At 40.2% G+C, this 21,661-nt stretch overlaps 1 protein-coding gene across 1 annotated transcript in view; it reads right to left on the bottom strand.

The window, feature by feature from the left end:
* Positions 1-21,661, bottom strand: part of LOC122108041 (contactin-4) — a 397,297-nt gene that overhangs the window by 98,928 nt on the left and 276,708 nt on the right. Inside the window, exons 8-10 of the mRNA XM_042680009.1 lie at positions 20,336-20,472; positions 18,658-18,787; positions 9,192-9,342 (exon numbers count right to left, since the gene is read on the bottom strand). Of these exons, the coding sequence (XP_042535943.1) occupies positions 9,192-9,342; positions 18,658-18,787; positions 20,336-20,472 (418 nt within the window). The remainder of the gene's footprint in view (positions 1-9,191; positions 9,343-18,657; positions 18,788-20,335; positions 20,473-21,661) is intronic.

Genomic DNA, 21,661 nt, shown 5'->3' with positions numbered 1-21,661 from the left:
ATTGCATGGTCTGAGACCTTCAATATTTATATGACACAGACACTTCTAAGCTATCTAGCACATTTTATTCCTAGTGAAGACCAAGCGAGGAGGGACCCAAATATCTCACTTGTCTTTCCTGAGAATGCACTGAGCGCTGCCTGTCTAGGTTTAACATCCAGTCACATCACTTCAGTTCTAATTGTTCTTAATTACATGCCACTTTGGTTTGGATATTTTCATGATCACTTAAACCCATTTAATGACACAGAGCTATTGTCTCTGAACAAAGGCTCTGCTGAGGTAACTTGAAGACTTCCTTTTCTTCTTCTCTAAGGGGCTTAGCTGGTTCTAAACCAGACCTGAAATAGACCAGTATTCCTTGCAGAGGCCCCCACGACATAGCTACAAAGATGATGGCTGCCAATGTGTTACTGAACACTGCCCTTGGCTACTCATTCTACTGAGATTAAGAACACCAGCAACATTCCATGGTTTTAAAAGGGAGATGGGGCTGGGAAGGTGGCTTAGCGGTAGAGTGCTTGCCTCACATGCATGAGGCCCTGGGTTCAATTCCTCAGCATCATATAAGCAGAAATAACTGGAAGTGGCACTGTGGCTCAAGTGGTAGAGCGCTAGCCTTGAGCTGAAGTGCTGAGGGACAGCGCCCAGGCCCAGAGTTCAGGCTCCGTGACCGAAAAAGTAAATAAGTAAGTTAAAAAAAAATAAAAGGGATATAACATAAAAGGGCTTTATTTTTCACTCATGAGTTTTTGCTCTTATAACTCCAGGTTTTCTCTGCAGTAGACAGAAACAGCTAAAGTTGATTCTATCTACAAGGAAAACTAGTGAAGTCTTTGGAATATCCTGCATTTGAATCCCATATCTAACACTACTAAGCTGTGCAATCTGGGGAAAGGTAACTAGGTGATTGCTTAGAGCTTTGTTTTCCTTATCTAAAAGATCCTTAACCAAAACTCTGATGAAGAGAGAACACAAGCTGGCTTAAGCCTATAATCCTATCTATTCTGGAGGCTCAGATCTAAGGATCCTACTTTGAGGCCATTCAGGGAAGACAAATTCATGAAACTCTTATCTCCAATTAACAAGCAAAAAGCCAGAAGTGGTGGTAGAGAGCGTCTTGACAAAAAAAAAAAAAAAAAAGCCTAAAAAGCCTAGAAAGTACATGAGGCCCTAAGTTCAAGCCCAATATTGGCACAAAAATTAAAACAGAAAAAGAAAACATATAGTCTGCTTAGCAAAGGGCATAGCAAAGACTATTACTACTCAGCATTGCTACTGAAAATGGTGATGGTGGTTGACAATGATTGCTTTTATAGAGATAAAAAATAATAGCCATGAGATAAACAAGAAATACCTGATAAGAGCCAAAGAAAGAAGTTAATGGAATCTCCAAGGCTCTTGAAGCCTAAGATTTATTCATGAATCCATCAGTGACAAAGGGAGATCAAAGCCTCATTTCAGGTTAATGGTGAGAAGAATCCCAAGAGCTTCTTACAGCTAAGCTGACTCCAGATGTTTCTGTCACCACTACTTTATGTCCATCTAACCTAATTTCTGAATGTTACTAATGTCTTAAGAAACCTGTGGCATCTCACTAGTGGTGATTGTTCTTGTATTTCTTCTACCTACATTCAACAGATACCTCGCCTTCCCCTATATGCAGTGCTTGTATATGAGTTGCTCATGTATGTCCTCCATATCCAATGTATATCAGACCCACATGGGAAGTTTTCCCCTCTCAGGATCCCTTTCGTTATTTCCTGTTGGGAACCAGTTTGGGCAGATCCTCCCTGGTTCTGATGTCTTTGTCCTCAGGACATTCCTGCACTTTTGGGCTTCTGTTTGGAATATATTATATTAATTGGATTATATAATTTGTGCTTCAATAGCAGTCCCGAGTTGATGAATGGTGGTCCCAAATACATAATATATGTTATATAAGTTATATATAACATATATTATAACATATATGTTATATATAATAGATATTATATATAATATAATGCATGTTATATTTGTTAAAGCCAGCCTTGTGATTTCTCTATTCTCCTTCAACTGTGGTGGGCCATTTGTAATTTGTATAATCATACAACTAAAAATAAAAAGACTATATGAAGCAGCTTGTATAAACCATGTATCTGCAGTCAGGAGTGATTGACCACTTTTCTGTGTTACTGAAATATGGAGTTGTTCAGTGGATTGGGTATCTACTTTCTTCTCTGCTTCTACCATCCATCCCTCTCCTTCTGTGTCTTCCCATTTAAACCTCTCCTATCAGAGTTAGACTTCTCCAAAGAAGCTCTTTGCTACTCTAGAGAAGAAAAATGACTCAGTCCTCTAACCAAATATATTTTCCCAGAGGAAGTGACAATTTCAATCAAAAGCTTATCACAAAGGAAATCGAAGTCAAATCATAATGGAATAAGAAACCCAGTCGGAGAGGAAGACCGTGTTACTATGAGGATGTTTCAGTACCTTGTGTTTCCAGAAACGTTTCTGAATTAGAGCGGGAGTAGGCAAAGTTGTTAAGTACCTGAGAGTAAATATTTGTAGGCTGTGTGCACTGAGTAGGTTCTGTCCTTGTGGTGAGAGCCATGGATGATTTGTCAATGGCTGCATCTGGCTGTGCTCAATAAAACTTCATTTGTAGGCAGTGAAATTTGACATTCATATAATTTTCATGTGTCCCAAAATGTTATTTTTCCTTTGATGCATTTCCTATCATTAAAATTTTAAACTCAGCCCCAGCTTGCTGACAATATAAACACAGGTGGAGGGATATCCATGGCCTGTGGGTGGTAGCTTTTGTCAAATCCTGGAAAAGATCCTTGAGGAGAGAAAAACAAACAACCAAAAACCCCCAACCAAATACTTCCTGTTCAAAGGCTTTGTGTCATTGGAGGAACTGAAAGAAGCTGAAGATAACCCAGAACTAAGTGTGGTCACGTGTTAGTATATGCGCTGAGGTCTATAGAAATTCTCCAATGCACTGTCACCCCTAGCTGTGCATTAGAGCTACTTGGAATGTTTTTTTAAATTCCAGATTCCTGGGTGCATTGGAATTTCTGAGACAACACCTCTGGGGATAGAAAGTAGGATTTGGCACTTAAAAATGTACCTAGTCAGTTTAGAATTACTACTGCATCTTTTCTGCCCGGATGCAGCAATGCCGTCCTAGAAAAGTCAAATGATTTCCCAGTGGGGTGCACAGTTACTTATGCAGACATTACCTGTGTACAAAGACACAACTCAAATGATCAAGGACAAAAGAAGAAAAAACCAAGCCCACTCTCTCTCGGGTCTCTAGTGAAACAAAAGCTCCTCTGTTCATCACACTTTATTCCACTTGATTATAAGGAATTCACCAGGCTGAACGATTCCTGTGCAAAGACCCCATTTCCTTTCACACAGCTCTCTTTCAGGATGTTCCATACACTGAAATTACCCGCCATCACCTTCTCCACTGAGATCGCGGAGAATCAGGTGAGTTGAGTTATCTGGTTCAAAGATATTTCACGTTTATTCCATGCTAAGCACACTGGGAGAATGAAGTCTGTCTGTGAGCCCCAAGCCAAACACTATCTCTCCTCAGCCTCCTTTCAGCCTTTCCAGGGACATGAACCCTAACTTATCACATCCACAAACTTAATTTCTTTTCTTCTTTTGTTTTTATTTTTTTGTTGGTGGTAGGGCTTGAACTCTGGGCCTGGGCGCTGTCCCTGCGCTCTTCAGCTCAAGGCTAGTGCTCTACAGCTGGCGCCACAGTGCCACTTCCGGTTTTCTAGTGGTTTATTGGAGAGAAGAGTCTTATGGTCTTTCCTGCCTGGGCTGGCTTTGAACCATGATCCTCAGATCTCAGCCTCCTGAGGAGCTAGGATTATAGGCGTGAGCCACTGGCACCGGACCACAAACCTAACTTCTAACCATGATGGGATGGAAACTTTTTGCTCTTGAGAGGACTATTGAAGTTGTTTTGTCCTTCTTTGGATGTCACTTATAGACTCCTGAGTTAAATTATAGGAGGTCCATAATATCAAATACATCTGGTATAGCAGAAGTCTGCCACCAATATGGCAGGAATTTCACTCTACCTAGTTGCTCCGAGGTGTGATGCGAGAAGGGTGGTGGAACTTTTGGGTGTGAGGACTGGTTCTAAGGGCATTCGGTAGAGAGGGTTAATAGTTGCAAAGTTTAGATAAGAAAAAGCAGGATGGAACCAACTAGAATCAGGACAGAGGGCTGGCTAGGAAAGAGAGAGCGGTTTGGATGGAGAAAAGCCAAAGGGCTTTTATGAAATCAGGTGTTGGGTTCAGCTTAAAGAGTTTTCTGTATGAATCCCGTGTTCAGGTCTTGAGGCAGAACCCAGGCTCGGCATGCATAAAACAGGGAGAGGCCAGTCTCAGGCAGGTGCTGCTAACTGCCGTCATTCTATCAACCCTGACCAGAATCCTACATTATGTACCACACTAAAAGAGAAAAGATTCCGGCTGACCCTAAAGTTCATAGAGTCTGCCAAAGAAATCACAGCTATCAACAAATGCATCATGACGAACATTTTCAACCAAATGTCCCTAAAAGAGGAGCTTAAAGCAGTTGCTATTTTACTCAGGGCCTTAAGAGACCCAAGCTGAGGTAATGGGAGAGAGTTCTAGGTTCTGGTTAGGAAGGCAGAATAAGCTCTATTTCCATAACTTTGCATACAACCTGGAAGTGACACACAGAACTGCCAGGAAGCAGGGCACCAGACCCCAACCAGAGCAGTGAGGCTGTGTGGCTTTGATATTGTTTTGCCTCTAAGGCAGGATTTCCATTATTATGGAGATGAACTGCCTCTAATTATTGCAATAACATAATTGTTCCCCTGGGCAGAATTCCTAATCACAGAGCTGTATAGCTCAGCAGCAACTGTAAGAGATATCCTGAGGGCAGGTTTCTCATTAAGAGCACAAAGACCGACATTCAGCCTCCAGAAGAGAGGCAGAATGCCGGAAGCAATAAACTTCCCTTTCCTTGCTAGGATCCAGAGGCCTTCTGGGAAAATCTCTGCCATCCCTTGGCTCTGCCTCCCAGACTACCAGCATTTTTAGATCTGGCTTTTACACCTTGCAGCCCTATGCGGGGATTTCCTTCCGTGTCTTACACGAATTTCAACTCTTTTCAAGACCTTTGGGAAGACTGGCAAATTAAGGCCATGATCTAATTTCACCTTGAAGGCAGGTGTCAGTGTCTCTCGACAATGCAGGAACATGAATTTTGCTCCTGTTTGGGTTGAATATTTTCACAGAATGATGCCAAGACTTGATCTGATTATACTGGGGGACCTGGCCATTTCACTCTGCAAAGGCGAGGAAAGACTGAGTGAATGCTAAGTGCAATTTTATTGAGTCTTCAAAACTGGTCCGCAGGGCCTTTAAAGTGCTCTGCCTAAGGCCATGTGAAGACTCAGACAGATCAGGAGGCATTTGAGTATTTTGTTTAATGCCTCCAACACCTGCTTCTTTTTGCACTTTTCTGCCCACTTGGCTTCAGTCTGTCACTTTGGGGAGTGTTACCACCTCCTTCACTCTCCAGCTTTCTGATCCCATCATGCAATGCTTCCACAGTCATGCTTCTTCAGTGGATCCACTCATATGCCTTTATGCTTTTGGTAGTACTAGGGTTTGAACTTAGGCCCTTGCATTTTCTAGGCAAGCAACTATACCATGGGAACCATGCTGTCAACCCTTTCCAGTTTGAATGTTCATGCTTGGCTTAATATAGATAAAGCCAGTGTCAACATACATGAAATTGCTAAAGCAAACGGAAAACCAAAACAAGAAAGTTATCAATACACTTTAAGACAATTAACATAGTAACCAGCAACTTGTGCCTCACACATATAATAGTAGGTATCTCTGAAGATTGAGGTTCAAAGCCAGCCTGGGCAGGAAAGTCCCATGAGACTCTTATCTCTAATTAAACACTAAAAACCTGACTCAAGTGGGAGAGGGCTAGTCTTGAGCAAAAGAGCTCAGGAACTAGCACCTAAGCCCTAGGTTTAAGCCCCAGGACCTGAACAACAGCAACCAAATTAACTTGTTAATACTAAGCCAGTGATTTTGCATCTATATCCATGAAATTAACTACAATATCACCGTATGATTAAATAATACAAAACGTTTGAAGTTTTAAAATGCTGCTAGGATTTTGCTATAAAGGATTTTGCTATAAAGCAATATCTAGACAGTTGAAATTTGAATTAAACATAATTTCATAAGTAGAGGTTGGCTACATCTTTCAAAACACAGAATTTATGGAGAACATTAATAAGAAGAAAAGCTGCTTACTCATAAAACTTCTGTTTCACTGTGTTAATTAAGGGATCAACTTTTTTTTTAATTTAAAGGTTAAAAAAATATATATATATGTTTTTCTAGTAGTAGGGCTTGAATTCAGGGCCTCATGTGCTTGCTTGGCTTTTCTGCTCAAGGCTGTCATGCTACCATTTGAGCCATACTTCCACTTCTGGCTTTTTGATGGTTAACTAGAAAGATGAGTCTCATTCATCTGTCTGCTTAGGCTGGCTTTGAACCAGGAGCCTTAGATCTCAACCTCCTGAATAGCTCGGATTATAGGTATGAGCCACCAGTGCCCAACTTCAATGTTGATTTGAAGATTCTACATTTCGAGAGAGTTGAGGAAAAGAAGGAAGTGGGTTAAAACTCCTACTCAACATAGATAACCTTTGTATTGGTCTAGAATGTCAATATTTTCCTCCAGTAGGGATGTTAAAAGTTTTCATTCCTAAGTCCCATTTATGATTGCTTTTCCTCCCTCATTCATCCATTTTCTTCTCTACGAAAAAAGTAGAACTAGTGCCATTACTCCTCTGCCAATGAATAAGCTGCAGCAAAATGTTTCTTGGTTTAGGTGGTTATCATAAATTACAAAATCTTTGGAGGTACTTACATCTTTCCCGGAAGTTAAAAACCAGTGGCCTGACCTTGGAATAACCTTAGTCCATGGCTATATGGTCCATCTTGTACTTAGATCAAAGTTTTAGAAAGTAGTTTTGGACATTAAAAAAGGTAGAACTTCAAATAAAACCCAAATATCTACCTTCTCTTGGAAACTAATATTGGGGTGAGGCATAAGAACTGTGTGTCCATATGGCTGAGTGGCAAGTGCTCCATTATTCCGTATTTTATTATACCTGGCTAGTTATTGAATGCATTGACATAGCCAGATTCAGTCTATTGGGTTAATGCATTCAGAGGGAAGAGCAAAGAGGAGTGGGCCCTGAACAGACAGCGCCCTTGTGGAGAAGGGAGCGTTAATATTGATGATTTATGATTAGCTGGGTGACACTGGAGGTGGAATTGCGTAATGGCTGGGGGAGGATTCTGCCATTTAGTGCCAAATAAGTGCCGGAGCCTATTTGGACCCTACGAATCCCATCAAGAGTACAAAGAACAAAACCTTCATGGAGAAAAGCTCAAAATAAGTCAGGTGGCAGAAACAAGCAAATTCACGCATCCTACAGAATTCTATGCCAGCGGTGAAGCTATAGCAATGAGAAGCAGCCATGAAGATGATTCCAGATATTAGATGCATGTGCGTATAGAGTTCTTACTTCATATAGGAACACAGAAAAATTGTATTTCCCCTCTTGGTATCTGGCCACGTGACTTATTTTGGTCAGTTTAGTAAAGTGAAGTGATTCATTTCTGGGCTGAACCATTAAGAACCCATGCGTTTTAGGCCTTTACCCTTTTGCAATGTACTATTTTGTTGCTTTAGTCCAATATGGATTATTTACAATAGTAGCATAGTTTATTCTCCTCCTTATTGATCTACAATAATTATTCTAACTTCATTCATTCACTGATTTGGATTTCAATTTTCTTTAATCCTTATTATTATTTTCTTACTATTGTATCTTTAAATCATCTTAACACTAAAATCTTTAAAAATGTAGACTTATTCTAAGTAACTCACATAGTATATCCTTGTTAATTTCTATTATGTAAAAAGCAAATACCTAATTATTAAGAGTGATCCTACCAGATTTTGGGATACAATGAGGTAAAACAGAAAATAGATCACATGATTAAGGCTGGCAGAAAAAAAAGGCTCTCCATTTCTAAGTTTGGCTCAAAATTTGAATGCTGTGACAATATTCAGACTTTCATATTGTCTTTCTGATCTACTAGGACTCACAAAATATATATGAACTTAATATGTGTTTAAATATAACATCATAAATAAAAGCAGTCTGGTTTAAAAAAACCATGAGAAAGGACAACATCATCCGTGCAATGATCTAATTTGTATATGCAAATTCAAAGGTGTACAGGTGTAAAAAGGTAGACACACACATTTTTATAGTCTTCTTATTGCATCCTTGAGTACTTGACCTTTAGCATCAATTAAAATAATTATGTATACAGCTGGTAAATCCTGTCTTATGGGTGACAAACACAGACTCATGCATAATCACCATTTTCCAGCAGATTGAATACATTACAGGAAAAGGTAGGCCTATTTTATGGAGGTGACAGCCAAGACAAGGTCTTAGAGATATGCACCCTTTGATACAATCTGATGTCAAACCTGAGGTGAACCACATACATATTTACAGTGCATACACCATGTGATTCCTAAAGGCAATTCATCTGTAATAGGAAAGTTGTGGTTAAAGAGTTTAGACATTAGGAAAAACAACTATTGCCTCAAAGAGATATAACTAAAGTAAGGGGGAAAAGCACAAGGAGAATAAGCTGCTATATACACACCAAGTTTTGGAATTGGAGATATTTGTAATCTCAAACAGAGGGGGAAGAATAACGAGACAAAGTGACCAATGCCAAATATCTGAAGAGTTTTCACAGCAAAGAAGATTCACACTTTGAACATACTAAAAGATGTAGGATGGGGAAGAGTGGTCAAATCAACAGTGGTATTTTAGGCTAAAATTAGGGAGGATATTTCTAGTTCCTCACCTGCAGATAGCTCTGTAAATCTTCCCTCCCTCCCTTCCTCTCTCCTTCTCTCCCTCCCTTGCTCTATGATTTACCATCTCCCTTATACAGATCAAGCCTTAAGCTAATATTTTCTTAGGCATATCAGATAATAAATCCCTTCCTATATTAATAACAAATGAACCAATTATTGCAGGTTAAGCAAATAGAAGTATTTCCAGCCAGTACCTTTCATTTTCTCTGAGTGTCTCCCTTCCTTTCCTCCAGGTGTAGACAGGTCTTGGTGATGCTTTTGGTTTACATTCAATGACAACTTCACCCCCCACTTTGACAAGAGTCACTCTTTTCAAGAGTGTTCTTGAAAAATCGGGACCTTCGGCTGGAAGACAGATGGAAAGTAAAATAATGTATTATTATGAAAGGAAACAAACACCCATAAGATCATTTTGGGGTACATTCCATTTGCTAATGAATCTATTGGGTTTTTTGTTTGTTTGTTTGTTTGTTTTGCTCATCCAAAGAAGAAGCTAATCTGAGGATGAAGGTTCAAAGCCAGATGGGGCAGAAAAGCTAGGGGACATTACCTGGCCTTGAGTTCCAGACCCAGGGTATACACACACACACACACACACACACACACACACACACACACACACACACACACACACACACACACACACACACACACACACGACAATAACCAACCTAGTAAATAAGAAGCAGTATTAACTATAAGTCATGGTTAGAAAGGTGAGCCATAGGGCTGGGAAGGTGGCTCAGTGGTAGAGCACTTGCCTTGCATGCATGAAGCCCTGGGTTCGATTCCTCAGCACCACATAAGCAAAAAGAAAAAAAGCCAGAAGTGGCGCTGTGTGTGTATGTGTGTGTGTGTGTGTGTGTGTGTGTGTGTGTGTGTGTGTGTGTGTGTGTGTGTGTGTGTGTGTGTAGGAATTGATGGGAGAAAGAAACAGTTGCTATTGCCAACTGTGATGTAAGAATAAACTGCAGGAAAGCAGAACTATGTATGCCATATTAAGATTGGGTATCAAATTGTGCCAAGCAGAAGATCATGGGGAAAATGCAATTCATGCATTATTTGTTTCCTTTTCTTGGCTAGCTGTGTTATCTTTGTGTTGCTGTGTGTTCAGCTGCTTCTACTTAGTGAAAGACTTGCATACATTGAGCATTATGTTGTACTGACATAGTTTGTGTTTTAACTGAGCAGATCCTTATCTCAGAAAAGTATCCAAATTCACACACAACACACACGTTAAAAAGTTAGCTCTTCTAGAAAAAAGTTGTTACAAATTATTTTACAAACAATATTACAAATCTTTCTCCTATAAAAATCCCTTCTTGCAAGTAGATCTTCCTACACACATATTTTTTTTTATCACTGTACACAGAGTTTTTTCATCTGCTCAGGAGGAATTCTGCTGTTGCATTTGAAATGAGTTTATATAAATCAAGCTAAGCCCAACACATGGGTGTATTTGTCAAAATAAAACTATATATTGCTTTTAAAATGGGATTTCAAATAGCCTGATATCATTTACACAGTTGAATGAAAACATACCTTGTTTCAAAGTTATTTGTAATTTGCATTTGTGTACATGTTATTGTTTGGCTATGTTAGAGATAAGATAGATGACTGTCTTTTACTCATCCAAATGGAAGGATAAGTCAAGTATTCGCCCTTAATTTACTCAGTTTGTTTCTGAGTAGTCTAGCCCTGCAAGTCTGTCAGCGGTTACCATAGCGGCAGTGATTTCCAGGGCAGATTTAGGGCTTTCCTCAGCTTTGGAGTACTTGAACCATTAATGGGGTCTCTTAACATCCTGCCTCTGGGTGACCCTTGCACACTTGAGCCTATGCAGTTGAAAGGAAATGCTTTGTTCTAGCGTGGGACCCTAAGTTGTTTCTAATCTCAAACACTGCCAGGAATGATCATTTCAAGGAAAAGCCAAGTGGAGCAAGCTCTGCTTGCCATTCACAACTTTAAATTTGATTGGGAAGGTTGCCAGTAGGACAATAGTAGAATCCCATTTGCACTTGCACTGCAAATCCCTTAGTTCGGCAGGTTGCTGACAGTTCAGAAAAGATAAAGCCGATGGTCAAGTGGCCACAAGAACCTGGGAACAGCTGAGGTACCAGTATGTGGGGAGGTGGTGGTGTTGGAATACTGTCATTTGCTAAATCTAATCTGTTTAAAAATGGTATGCCACTAGAGGGCATCATTCCCTATGTGACTTGTTTGATGGTGGAAGTACAACTTTCCAATTATCATTGCCCTTCATTACACCGACTGTACACTAGTTACAAGAAGCATGCAAGTGGGCAAAGCCTTCTATTTAATTCGCAGCAATTTGTTTTTGATTAATTTAATGACTTTTTTTGTTTGCTTCTGTTGCTGGTCCTGGTATTTGAACTCAGGGCCTCGTACTCTTGCTTAGCTTTTCTTTCACTTCAGTTCTGGATCTTTGTTGGTTCATTGGAAATACGAGTCTCTTGGGATCGCAATTCTTGGATCTCAGCCTCCTGAGTGGCTGGGTTTATAATCTAGAGCCTCCCATATCTAGGAATTAAGTGATTCTTCTTCACATGTTAGACGTTATCTTACTTAAGTGACAATAAAACTCGTGAAATAAATTGTATCAATGCCTGAGTTAGTGTGGTTTCTCCAGAGATAGTAAAATGATCACTGGAGAACAAGATGGCGTGTTTTACTAAATAACTGGAGAGGGAAGGGAAACTCTCCAATCTCTCCACGTCTGTCCTGTCATTGCTGGCCTAGGGAAGCATCCCTCGAAACATTCCAGCACATGGGGACTCTTAAGTTTGGAGGTTTTGGAAGTTTACAATTTCATATTACTTTGACCTTTATTATCTCCTTGACATTACCTCATCATTTCATTAAAAAAAGAAGAAGAAACCTAGAGTGAATGCATTAATTCCAGTCTTTCCACCACTGAGGAGATAATGCTACTATCAGAAGATAAAAACCCAAACTTATCCTTGCTTGCCCATAGCTATGGAGAAAGCTGGCTACAGAGCGGTTTCTTCGATTTTAGATTGGCTGTTCGAAAATCTTCCCTCCCCGATAAGGAATAAGAAGCACAAGGAGATCCTGAGCAGAGCTCAGTAGGAGGCATCTGTTCTGAAGTTCCTAATACCCACACCCTATTTGACTTGATTTAATTCACTGAGTGTCTTGTTTCCTGAGCCCCTAATCACCCTTCTGTTAGAGCCATTGATTGCATTTATGTGCTCATGTTCCTTTGGGTGAGTTATTATAAAGTAGAAAAAAGCCCCATAATGTTCACAGTTGTAAGGATGTTTGGGGAATTACATGATAGAATACACATGTTGTACATCAAGTACTTAGCGTAATGTTTGGCCCAGATTAAGTCCTTTATGCCTCTCCTTCCCCACCGCACAACTGTCAGCAAGGGAGTCCAGGGACTTGTCTGCTGCACATCTTCTTAGAGTCAGAAAAGCACATCTTTGTTTGACAAAAATAAGTGAGTAAATAAAATTTGGAATAATTACAGATCTGGAGGAATAATACAGAGAGGTTCTGTACATCCTCCGTGCAACTTCTCCCAATAAGCACATCTTCTCTAAAATCATCATAATATCAAGAGAAAGAAGATGACCGTGGGGGTAAGACAGGTGGATAATTTTATGTTATTTACACATGTAGATTTGAATAAGCATCATTGTGGTAAAGATCAAGAATGTGCCATACAGATTCTCCTGCTGCATAGTCATGTTTTGTTCTTTCCTGGCTACCAATCTAATCCCTAAACCCAACTTCTTTATCTGTATAGTTTGGTTTCATATACACATGCCCATGCATATGTGTGTATACATACACACATGTATATATCTATGTATACACATACATAGATATATATATGTATATATCTATTTTATATAACCTAGATTTGGATATGTGTGCATCTATATCTATCTTTATCTATCTATCCTCATATAGGATATAACCTTAGAGGAGTTTTCCCCCCACTGAGAAAAATGCTCTTGAGCTCTATCCAAGTCGTTGTGCGTATCGACAGCTTCTTTTATTGCTGAGTCGTATATCCTAGTGTGGATAGGAAACACCTCTTCGATGTTGGCATCGCAGGCTCTGTGAAAGCTGCCAAATGCTTTTGGGCACGAGCACCATTTCAAGATCTCTCAGTGCTTTCTCTGCCAACAAGAAAGATCAGGCATAGCCTTTTCCTTTCTTATTTTTTATGAAATGTTTAAAAGCCAAAAATTAATTACATAAATATGAGTAAAAACTCTTTCTTATTCCAAGGAAAACATCTTAAAGCCACTTCAGAATATCATTTCTTACACAATAATTAACATGCTGATTTAAAAAAAAACATTCCCACGTAAGGCCTGAAGTAAGGCTTCAGCTGCTAAACCCTTGTTAACCTCCTTTGATCCATCCTGCCTTTAGAATCATAACAAGACAATATACACCTTTTAAACCTGCAATTGAAATGACCTTCTAATAGCAGTCCAAATTAATGGCCTTTTTATTATATTTGGCACGAGGCCATAAACCTTTATGCAAATCTAATGCTGTTGGTTAGGAAAGGAGTGTATATTATTAAAATGTCCTATTTGCTTATGAGTCACTTTGCTATATAATAGAACTGTTTGCTGAGTGAACAGAAGTGAGCCTATGGGATGTCATAAAGAGGTTTTCAAGGTGTGGTCTTGGACCAGCAACATCAGCAACTTTTACAAATGGAATCTCTCAGGTCTCATCTTAGAACGACTAAATTAGAAGTTCAAAAGGGTAGGGCTCAGCAATTTGTGTTTCCATGTGCTATGTGATTTTGATATAGAAGTAAAGGTTGATTATCATGACTTGTGAAAACTCAACAACCTTTGGATGTGATCCCTTGATCACATCCAAGCTCACACATTTGTGCTGGTCAGGAGACAGAGAAGGAACTAAGTGCCTAGGTCTCAGACACACAGTTTTAGTTGACACAGAGCATTATGTAACGTCATGACATATCACAGCTCATCAGATGATCATAGCCTAGAGTAAAATTTGGTAATTACAGAAACAGGGTAGACAGATGCTGTAGAAATGATGTTACCGGTTTTGACAGTAGCAAACAATATCAAAGAGTTGCTACATTGCTACAAACACTTCTGAGTTTGCAAAAGGTTTTCATGTGTCATCTCTTAGTTTTTATAGCAAGGGGAGTGATTTCATCCTTTGTTTACAGCTAAGGTATCAAAGTGGAATGTGAGATCCCAGCATCATGATCGCCTCTTCAGGACAATTGAGGTTAAGTTTCTGCCCAGATCACTTCATCTGGAAAACAAAGGCATTTGTCCTTTCATTCCATGCTAAGCACACTGGGGGATGTTTGACTGTTTTGTAATCTGGCTCAATGAGGCAGGGGAGGAATCCGACTTAGAGCTAGATGAGCACTTGGGAAAGTCCCTTTGAAATAACTTTTAGTCTATTCCTAATGGTTTTCTAATTTGGGAACCAATCATCTGGATAAATGCCAAATTAACTGGATAGTTGCTCAAGCTTGTGTTGGGCTTTTTAATTGGATCAGCAGTGACTTGTTACTGTAAAGCTTGTCCTGCTAGGGTCAGATGTCCACTCCTGGGGCAGGAGAGCTTCCTCAGGGCCCACAGAGCTGTGCTGGGTACAGGAAGTCAGGGAGACCAACGGGGAGGGAGGAAAGGAAAAAGGCTGACCCATGGAGACTCAGCCACAGACAGGAAGAAAAAACGGCTGTGCCAATGCCCAGTAGGTGAATGACAGATAACAGTGATGTACAAAACTCAAAAGGCTAGAAGCCAGGGTATAGAACATTCTACTCATGAAAAATGATGAGGTTTGATGAGATAGATATGTTTAATCTTCACAGGACAAAATGCACCCATAGGTTGAAGCGGCACATGATACCTCTTAATGGATCCACTTTGTGTATTTTATGGTTTTTTTTTTTTTCTTTTGTTAGTTGTGGGGCTTGAACTCAGAGCCTGGGCACTGTCCCTGAGCTCTTTTGCTCAAGACTAATGACTTCAAGCCACAACTTCACTTCTGGATTTATTGTGGTTAATTAGAGATAAGAGTTTCACGGACTTCTTGCCTGGGCTGGCTTTGAACCACGATCCTCAGGTTTCACCTTCACTGCATAGCTAGGATTACAGGCATCAGTCCGTGTGCCCGTACTATATGTTTTTATATATTCTTTTTCCTTTCTTTCTTCTTAGTTTGATTATTGGTTGCCTTGTTTTCTTTTGGTTACAGAAGAAAAAATAAAGAATTCCTCAAGAAAGAAGCAACATCTGTCTCATACACAGTCCTTGACAAGTCAGATAGCTGGAGCAGATAGCTATTCACTCTTAGGGGTCACTCAAGTCAGATAGCTGGAGCAGATAGCTATTCACTCTTAGGGGTCACTCATCCCACTTTGAAATCATAGCAAACTAGCTACAATAAACTGGCCAAGGGAACCAAGGCTCATGGTTAGCTAAAGAAATTGTCCTGTGGCTACAATGCTGCTGGTATTTTCACTTGGATTCTATTTTCTGGTTCCAATTACACAAACGCCGGGTGCTTGGTGCCTCCAGCTAGAAGTTGACTTTCCAGAGGTGTGCTTGATCTTCCATCCAACCTCCTAGCTTGTCCTCTTGTTTTTGTTGTTGTTGTTGGTGATCATGGGGCTTGAACTCAGGGCCTGGGCACTCTTCCTGAGCTCTTTTGTACCACCTGAGCTGTACCACTTGAGCCTCAGCACCACTTCCTGTTTTCTAGTGGTTTATTGGAGATAAGAGTCTCATAGACTTTCCCGCCAGGGCTAGCTTTGACCCGTGATCCTCAGGCTCAGCCTCTTGAGTAGCTAGGATGATAGGTGTGAGCAGCCTTAGTGTATCCTCTTAGCTACCACCAAAGGAGCAGCCCAGAGACTGACACTGATATTTAAATAAGGCCAGTCTCCTTACTCTAAGGCACAGTTTATATGTCAATTATTTTCACTCCATTAGATCTAAACTGGATTTTATTTAACAGAGATTCTCTCCTTGCTAGGCTCTAGCTTATCTCAATTCTTCTTTCTCTTACAGACTTTTCCTGCAAGACTCTCATTCAATGATCACAGCTATCTGAATTCTTGCTTCAAGCTCTCCCTCAAAGACATTCCTTCAATGATCATAGGTATCTGAATCCTTGCTTCAGACTCTCCTTTTAACAATTTAAATATGCTCTAATCTTATGCTATAATTGTAGATGCAGCATAAACATTCTTTATCAAGTATGACAAGATATTTTAAACTTTGCAACTCAATCAACAGTTCCAGTCAGCAACATAATAACTGAACTAAGCGGACACAAATTCTTTTTTTCTTTTTTTGTCAGTTGTGGGGCCTGAACTCTGGGCCTGGACGCTGTCCCTCAGCTCTTCAGCTCAAGGCTAGCGCTCTGCCACTTGAGCCACAGCACTACTTCTGGCTTTTTCTACTTATGTGGTGCTGAGGAATTGAACTGAGGGCCTCATGCATGCAAGGCAAGCACTCTACCACTGAGCCACCTTCCCAGCCCCATGGACACAAATTCTTAAACAGGAGAAAAAAATATTATATTATTTTTTATTTTTTGAGTGCTAGTCCTGGGGCTTGAACTCTGGTACTCGGGGCTGTTTCTGGTCTTTTTTGTGCTCAAGGCTGGTGCTTTACCATTTGAGCCACAGATCTACTTCTGGCTTTTCTGGTGCTTAATTAGTGATAAGAATCTCACAGATTTTCCTGCCTGGGCTGGCTTTGAACCATGATCCTCAGATCTCAGCTTCCTGAGTAGCTATGATTACCTATGTGAGCCATTGGTGCCTGGCAAAAATGGTTAATTTTTGATCAATGAAATCCCTAACTTAGCTCTCATTACTTTTTAAATGACTGATAGAAGACTCAAGTTTCTCATGATGAATTCCAATATCGCTTCATGAGTGGAAGGAAGGGATGGACTGATGGTTATCCCCCAGGGAGTTATGCCAAACCCCAAATGTGTCCAAGGGAGGCTGACCTCCAAATGAACTACACCTATAATAGCTGAATACAGGAAAGAGAGAAGAAAAAAGATTGGGAGCAGTTGCCTTGGGACATAATAAATGATCAGTTCTAATCACAGTTATAAACAAAGACATTTCTATTTGATAGAGCCATAATCATGCCTCCTAATAAACTGACCTCAACAGGACAGCATTTCTAAGACATTTTCCCCACACAGTGAATAAATCACCTAGCACCTAGGTTAATTCTCTCGCTGTTTCAATCCATTAAATGTAGCTATGTTACATATATATTAAATACTCAGGCAGAACACATAAAGCTATTCCAAGAGAACACCCTATTAAATATATGCTTCCTAATTATCTCTTATTCACAACTGTAGGGCCATTATCTAGCTTATGAACTGACATTGCCAGCATCTCCTCTCCAGCATTCAGGGAGCCTAATATGTGCTCACTGGCTGGAACCCATGCCATTTTTTCTTCTTTATTGAGAGTATCCTGTTTCAATTTCTTTTTTCTCTCAACGTAACCTCACCAGGATTCTAACAGAATTAATAATAAATTGCTATTTGATCCCAAAGAGTCAAATTATTTCTATACTGTACACAATGCAATGTCTTGTGGAAGAAAATAATTCCATAGCTTACTCAAGTTGCTGTCTGGTGCTCTTCCACATGAGTCGCACCTCCACTTTCAACTTTAGTTTTGCTGGTTAACTGGAAATAAAAGTCTCAGAGATTTTTTTTTTCTGCTGGGGTTGGCTTTGAATGCTAATCCTCAGGTCTCAGCCTCCTGAGTAGCTAGGATTACAGGTGTGAGCCACCAAACTCCCAGTCCAGTGTTTTTAGTTTCTATCCTCAATTTCCTTTTACTGAAACTAGTCAAATTCCAGAACTTTCTGTGGTAGTTTAGATTGTTTTCTGATGCCTACAGATTCATCAACTTACTCTAAACATGCATTCAGCTATATATTTGCTTCGGTCAGTAATTCATATTATGAAACTTAAAATGTCTCATTCTCTCATTCAGTGTTTATTGAGTTCCTGCTCTGTGCCAGTTTTTCTTTCAATCCTGCACTACAGGCAGGGCTAGGCATGATGTAGTGTATGGAGAATGGTGCTGAACAGAGAGGTTGGTGTGGCTGAGGGAAGGGGCAGGAGCCTGTACCTGAGTGTGTGTGAAGGGTAGCCCATTAGCACATAGTCTGAAATAACTCAGACACAGAAGAGCAGGTTCACTGTGTCAGCTGTTCAACTAAGCCTCTCCAGACCAAGTCAGCTCTTTATGCCTCTCAAGCTAGAGTTAGCACCAAATCAGAATGATCGCAGGAGACTCCCAAGCAGTTCAGCAACTTTGCTCAATTTGGAAGTGTGGTCGATAGAGGAATAAAAATGAGCGTCCTGGGAACTGTGTTATTCATTGTAAGTCCCAGAAAAGGGCTGATTTAGAAAGTGGTCTCTTCTTATTGCTTGTAGACTCCATTACTTGTTTCCCAAGCAATAGTTTCCAGCCTAAAGATCTCTTCTACACTTTCTCTTGGTTTGAACATTTATGCTGGCAAAGCACTTGTTAACTTTAGTGGGTGCAAAGGGCTTTTTACTTATTTATTTATTTTTCTTTCCAGTGTAAAGACTTACCTATGACACTGAGCTCGGCGTTGGTAAAGATAACCCCATGTTTATTTTCTGCCACGCACTGATACATGCCAGCGTCTGAGAGATTCACTATTGTTATGTTGAGCGTCCCTTGCTCGATCTGAATTCTATCCTGTGAGAGGAAAAGAGGGTATTGAAGCAATGACCTTCTCCAACTAAGATCTTAAGGTCATTTTGCTACGTGTTATATTGGGGAGGGGCGGGGCTTCATGAGAGGAAATAGCCATCCTGTAAGCCATTTACATAGCATGATTTATTTATCTGCCCACTGAACTTGCGGCAGGTCAGATGCTAAGTGGAACCATGAGCATATCAGTTGGTAAACGGAATTTCAATTGTAGGATTCTCTTGCATTCTCAGTGGTTTAACAGCGACGCCATTCAGATGAATATGCTCTGTGGAAAGAGCTTTAACTGGGGGGAAAAGGGTGAAAAATAGAACCACATTTATAGTTGAGAGTTTACAGAACTAAAATGATAATAAAGTAACCCTTCGAGATGACAATAATAGAATTATAATCGTCAGAGGGAACTTCTTAATACCATCGAAGATTACCAAAGAAATTGATGTTAATTATCCATTGTTCCCATAACTCACGACTATTAATGGTGTCATCGACATTTAGGACCATAGGAAAAACACAGCAGGTGGCATAAGAGTTCTTTCCTATTTGTCATCCCAAAGACAGGCAACTTGTTGACTCCTGGCATAGACCACCACGGTAAGCAACATGTGCCATTTTGTATCCATTTCCAGAAGTATCCAAGAGGCTTTCCTCTTTCCTAGGTTTGCTATTACAAATCTATTTAAATATGTAAGTATATGTACATATGTGTGTATATGTACGTGCATACATTTGTGTTTGTGCACACGTGTACGCATGCATTGGGGACAGATATACACATACATGCACACATAAGTACTAGGCTTCTGTTTGTTGAGGGAATTGCAGTTCTTTGAGTGGACATGTTATGAGGCATCCACATACCCTAAGGTAGGAAAATGGCAGTTACATATTGGCAACTTACACTCAGAACTTGAGTTTGGCTTAGTTCTTGAGGGAATGGTGGGTCCCAGGGGCCTACAGCCAGTAAAGAAGGAAAGTAAGGTAGGGCCTGTCCTGGAGGACCAGTCCCCATTCTCTTCCTGCTGCCCAAAGCAGCACTCATGCTTTCCTGAATGTCCTATGCGGGGAAGAAACCTGAGCAGGCAAAGTGGCTCTCAAGGTGGAGCCGAAGGAAAATGTCAACATCTAGTTAACATCTGAAGGTTCAGAGGCAAACACATGAAGGAAAAGGAAACTGGACACAACTGTTCCTCATTCTAAGGGCTTCCTTTGGCTGTATTCAGATGCCTTGGTCGGCCTTTTTCCTGTGTCACAGCAATACCACTCTTGTAGCACGACCCGCACCATTTTTCCATTGTAAATCCATATGTGTTCATCTGTGAAATCCAAAGAATATTAACTAAACAAAGCTGAACAATTAGATTTCTAGATGCTTTCTATCAAATTGCACTTAGTTTCACTTTTTCCACTGTTAATGGCCTTTAGTCACTTCTTATTTTGGAAACAACTCACCAGTTTCCTGTTTCCATAGCAACGGGACCCCCGTAAACATTAGAATCTATATGAAGGCACAATTGCCAATACTTTGCTTACCCGCGTTAACAGTGGTTCACCATTTTTTAGCCATCTGTATGAAGGCTTGGGCCTCCCATTCGCTTTACATTCCCAGAAGACACTTTCTTCCATGGCTACGTGGATATCATTTATTTTTTGAATCCAACTAGGCTGTGCTATAGCAGTTTAAAAAGCAAAGAAAAGGCATGGATTTAGTATATTCCATCTGATTTTTTTATTTTTTTACAATTTCATTTGCATGTGTTAGTGGCACTGGGAGTTTATTATGCTATTTCCATACGCACATATAATGTACTCTGATCAAGTGTTCCCTCCTCCCTCCTCCCTTCTTAAAGCAATCTCAACAGGTTTCATTGTTCTAGTCTAGTGTAAGCATATCAATGACTTCAACCATATTCACCCTCCTTCACCTTCTCCATCCACCACCTCCCACTGATACTCCATCTGTTTATACCATAGGAACTCAAAGGACAAAATGGGCTTTTTCCTGAAGTTGCTTTTCTACAGGTTGTATAAATAACAAAGCTGGGCCAAAAAGGTTCAGGGGAAACCAACTCTCTGTGTTCAGGGTTCATATAATTGGTCTTTTCTCTATCATTGAAGACAGAATGGATAAAACTTTCATTATCAATAAGCCAAAATCAATGGGCACATTCTCTTAAGTACTATTTATTTATTTATTTGCTTATTTATTTGTTGGTTGGTTGTGGGGCTTGAACTCAGAGCCTGGACACTTTTGTTAGCTTCTTTTTGCTCAAGGTTAGCACTCTACCACTTTGAGTCACAGCACCACTTTGGGTTTTCTGGTGGTTAAGTGAAGCTAAGAGTCTCATGGACTTTCCTGCCTGGGCTGGTTTTGAACCATGATCCTCGGATCATGGCATGAGCCACAGCCCCCATCATCATCATCATTATTATTAATTTTCTTTTCAGTAGGAGTACTTCATCCACCAAAACCATCCATTTTTGCCTGGGTCAGGAGTTCTCAGGCTCACGCTACATTTCCAAATTTTCCTGTACCAAGAGTTGAGTATGGGGTAAGTTCGTGCGAATTGTATGTGTGTGGAAGTAAAAGCAAGAGGAGGTGACTGCTGTGTTGTTTACTAGGGATATTTTCACTGGGTTCTTTTGGCCACTTCTCACGGATGGGGACATGGTAAGAAGCGAAGCCACCTTAGACACAGGGATGGAAAACATGGAGGATGAAATCACAGATTGCCAACTTTGCACCTTGAATGACCCTGTGAAGCTCAGGACTCCCAGACAAACTTGGTTGTTTTTGGAGAGATGATGACATAATAAAGAAATGAGAGAGCATCAGGAAGAAAGAAGCTTCTTCTGTGT

This window comes from Dipodomys spectabilis, unplaced genomic scaffold (assembly GCF_019054845.1).
Source record: "Dipodomys spectabilis isolate Male_0828 unplaced genomic scaffold, ASM1905484v1 ptg000054l, whole genome shotgun sequence".
NCBI lineage: Eukaryota > Metazoa > Chordata > Mammalia > Rodentia > Heteromyidae > Dipodomys > Dipodomys spectabilis.
Note: the sequence above shows the minus strand (reverse complement) of the source record. Positions and strands in the feature narration are given on the sequence as shown.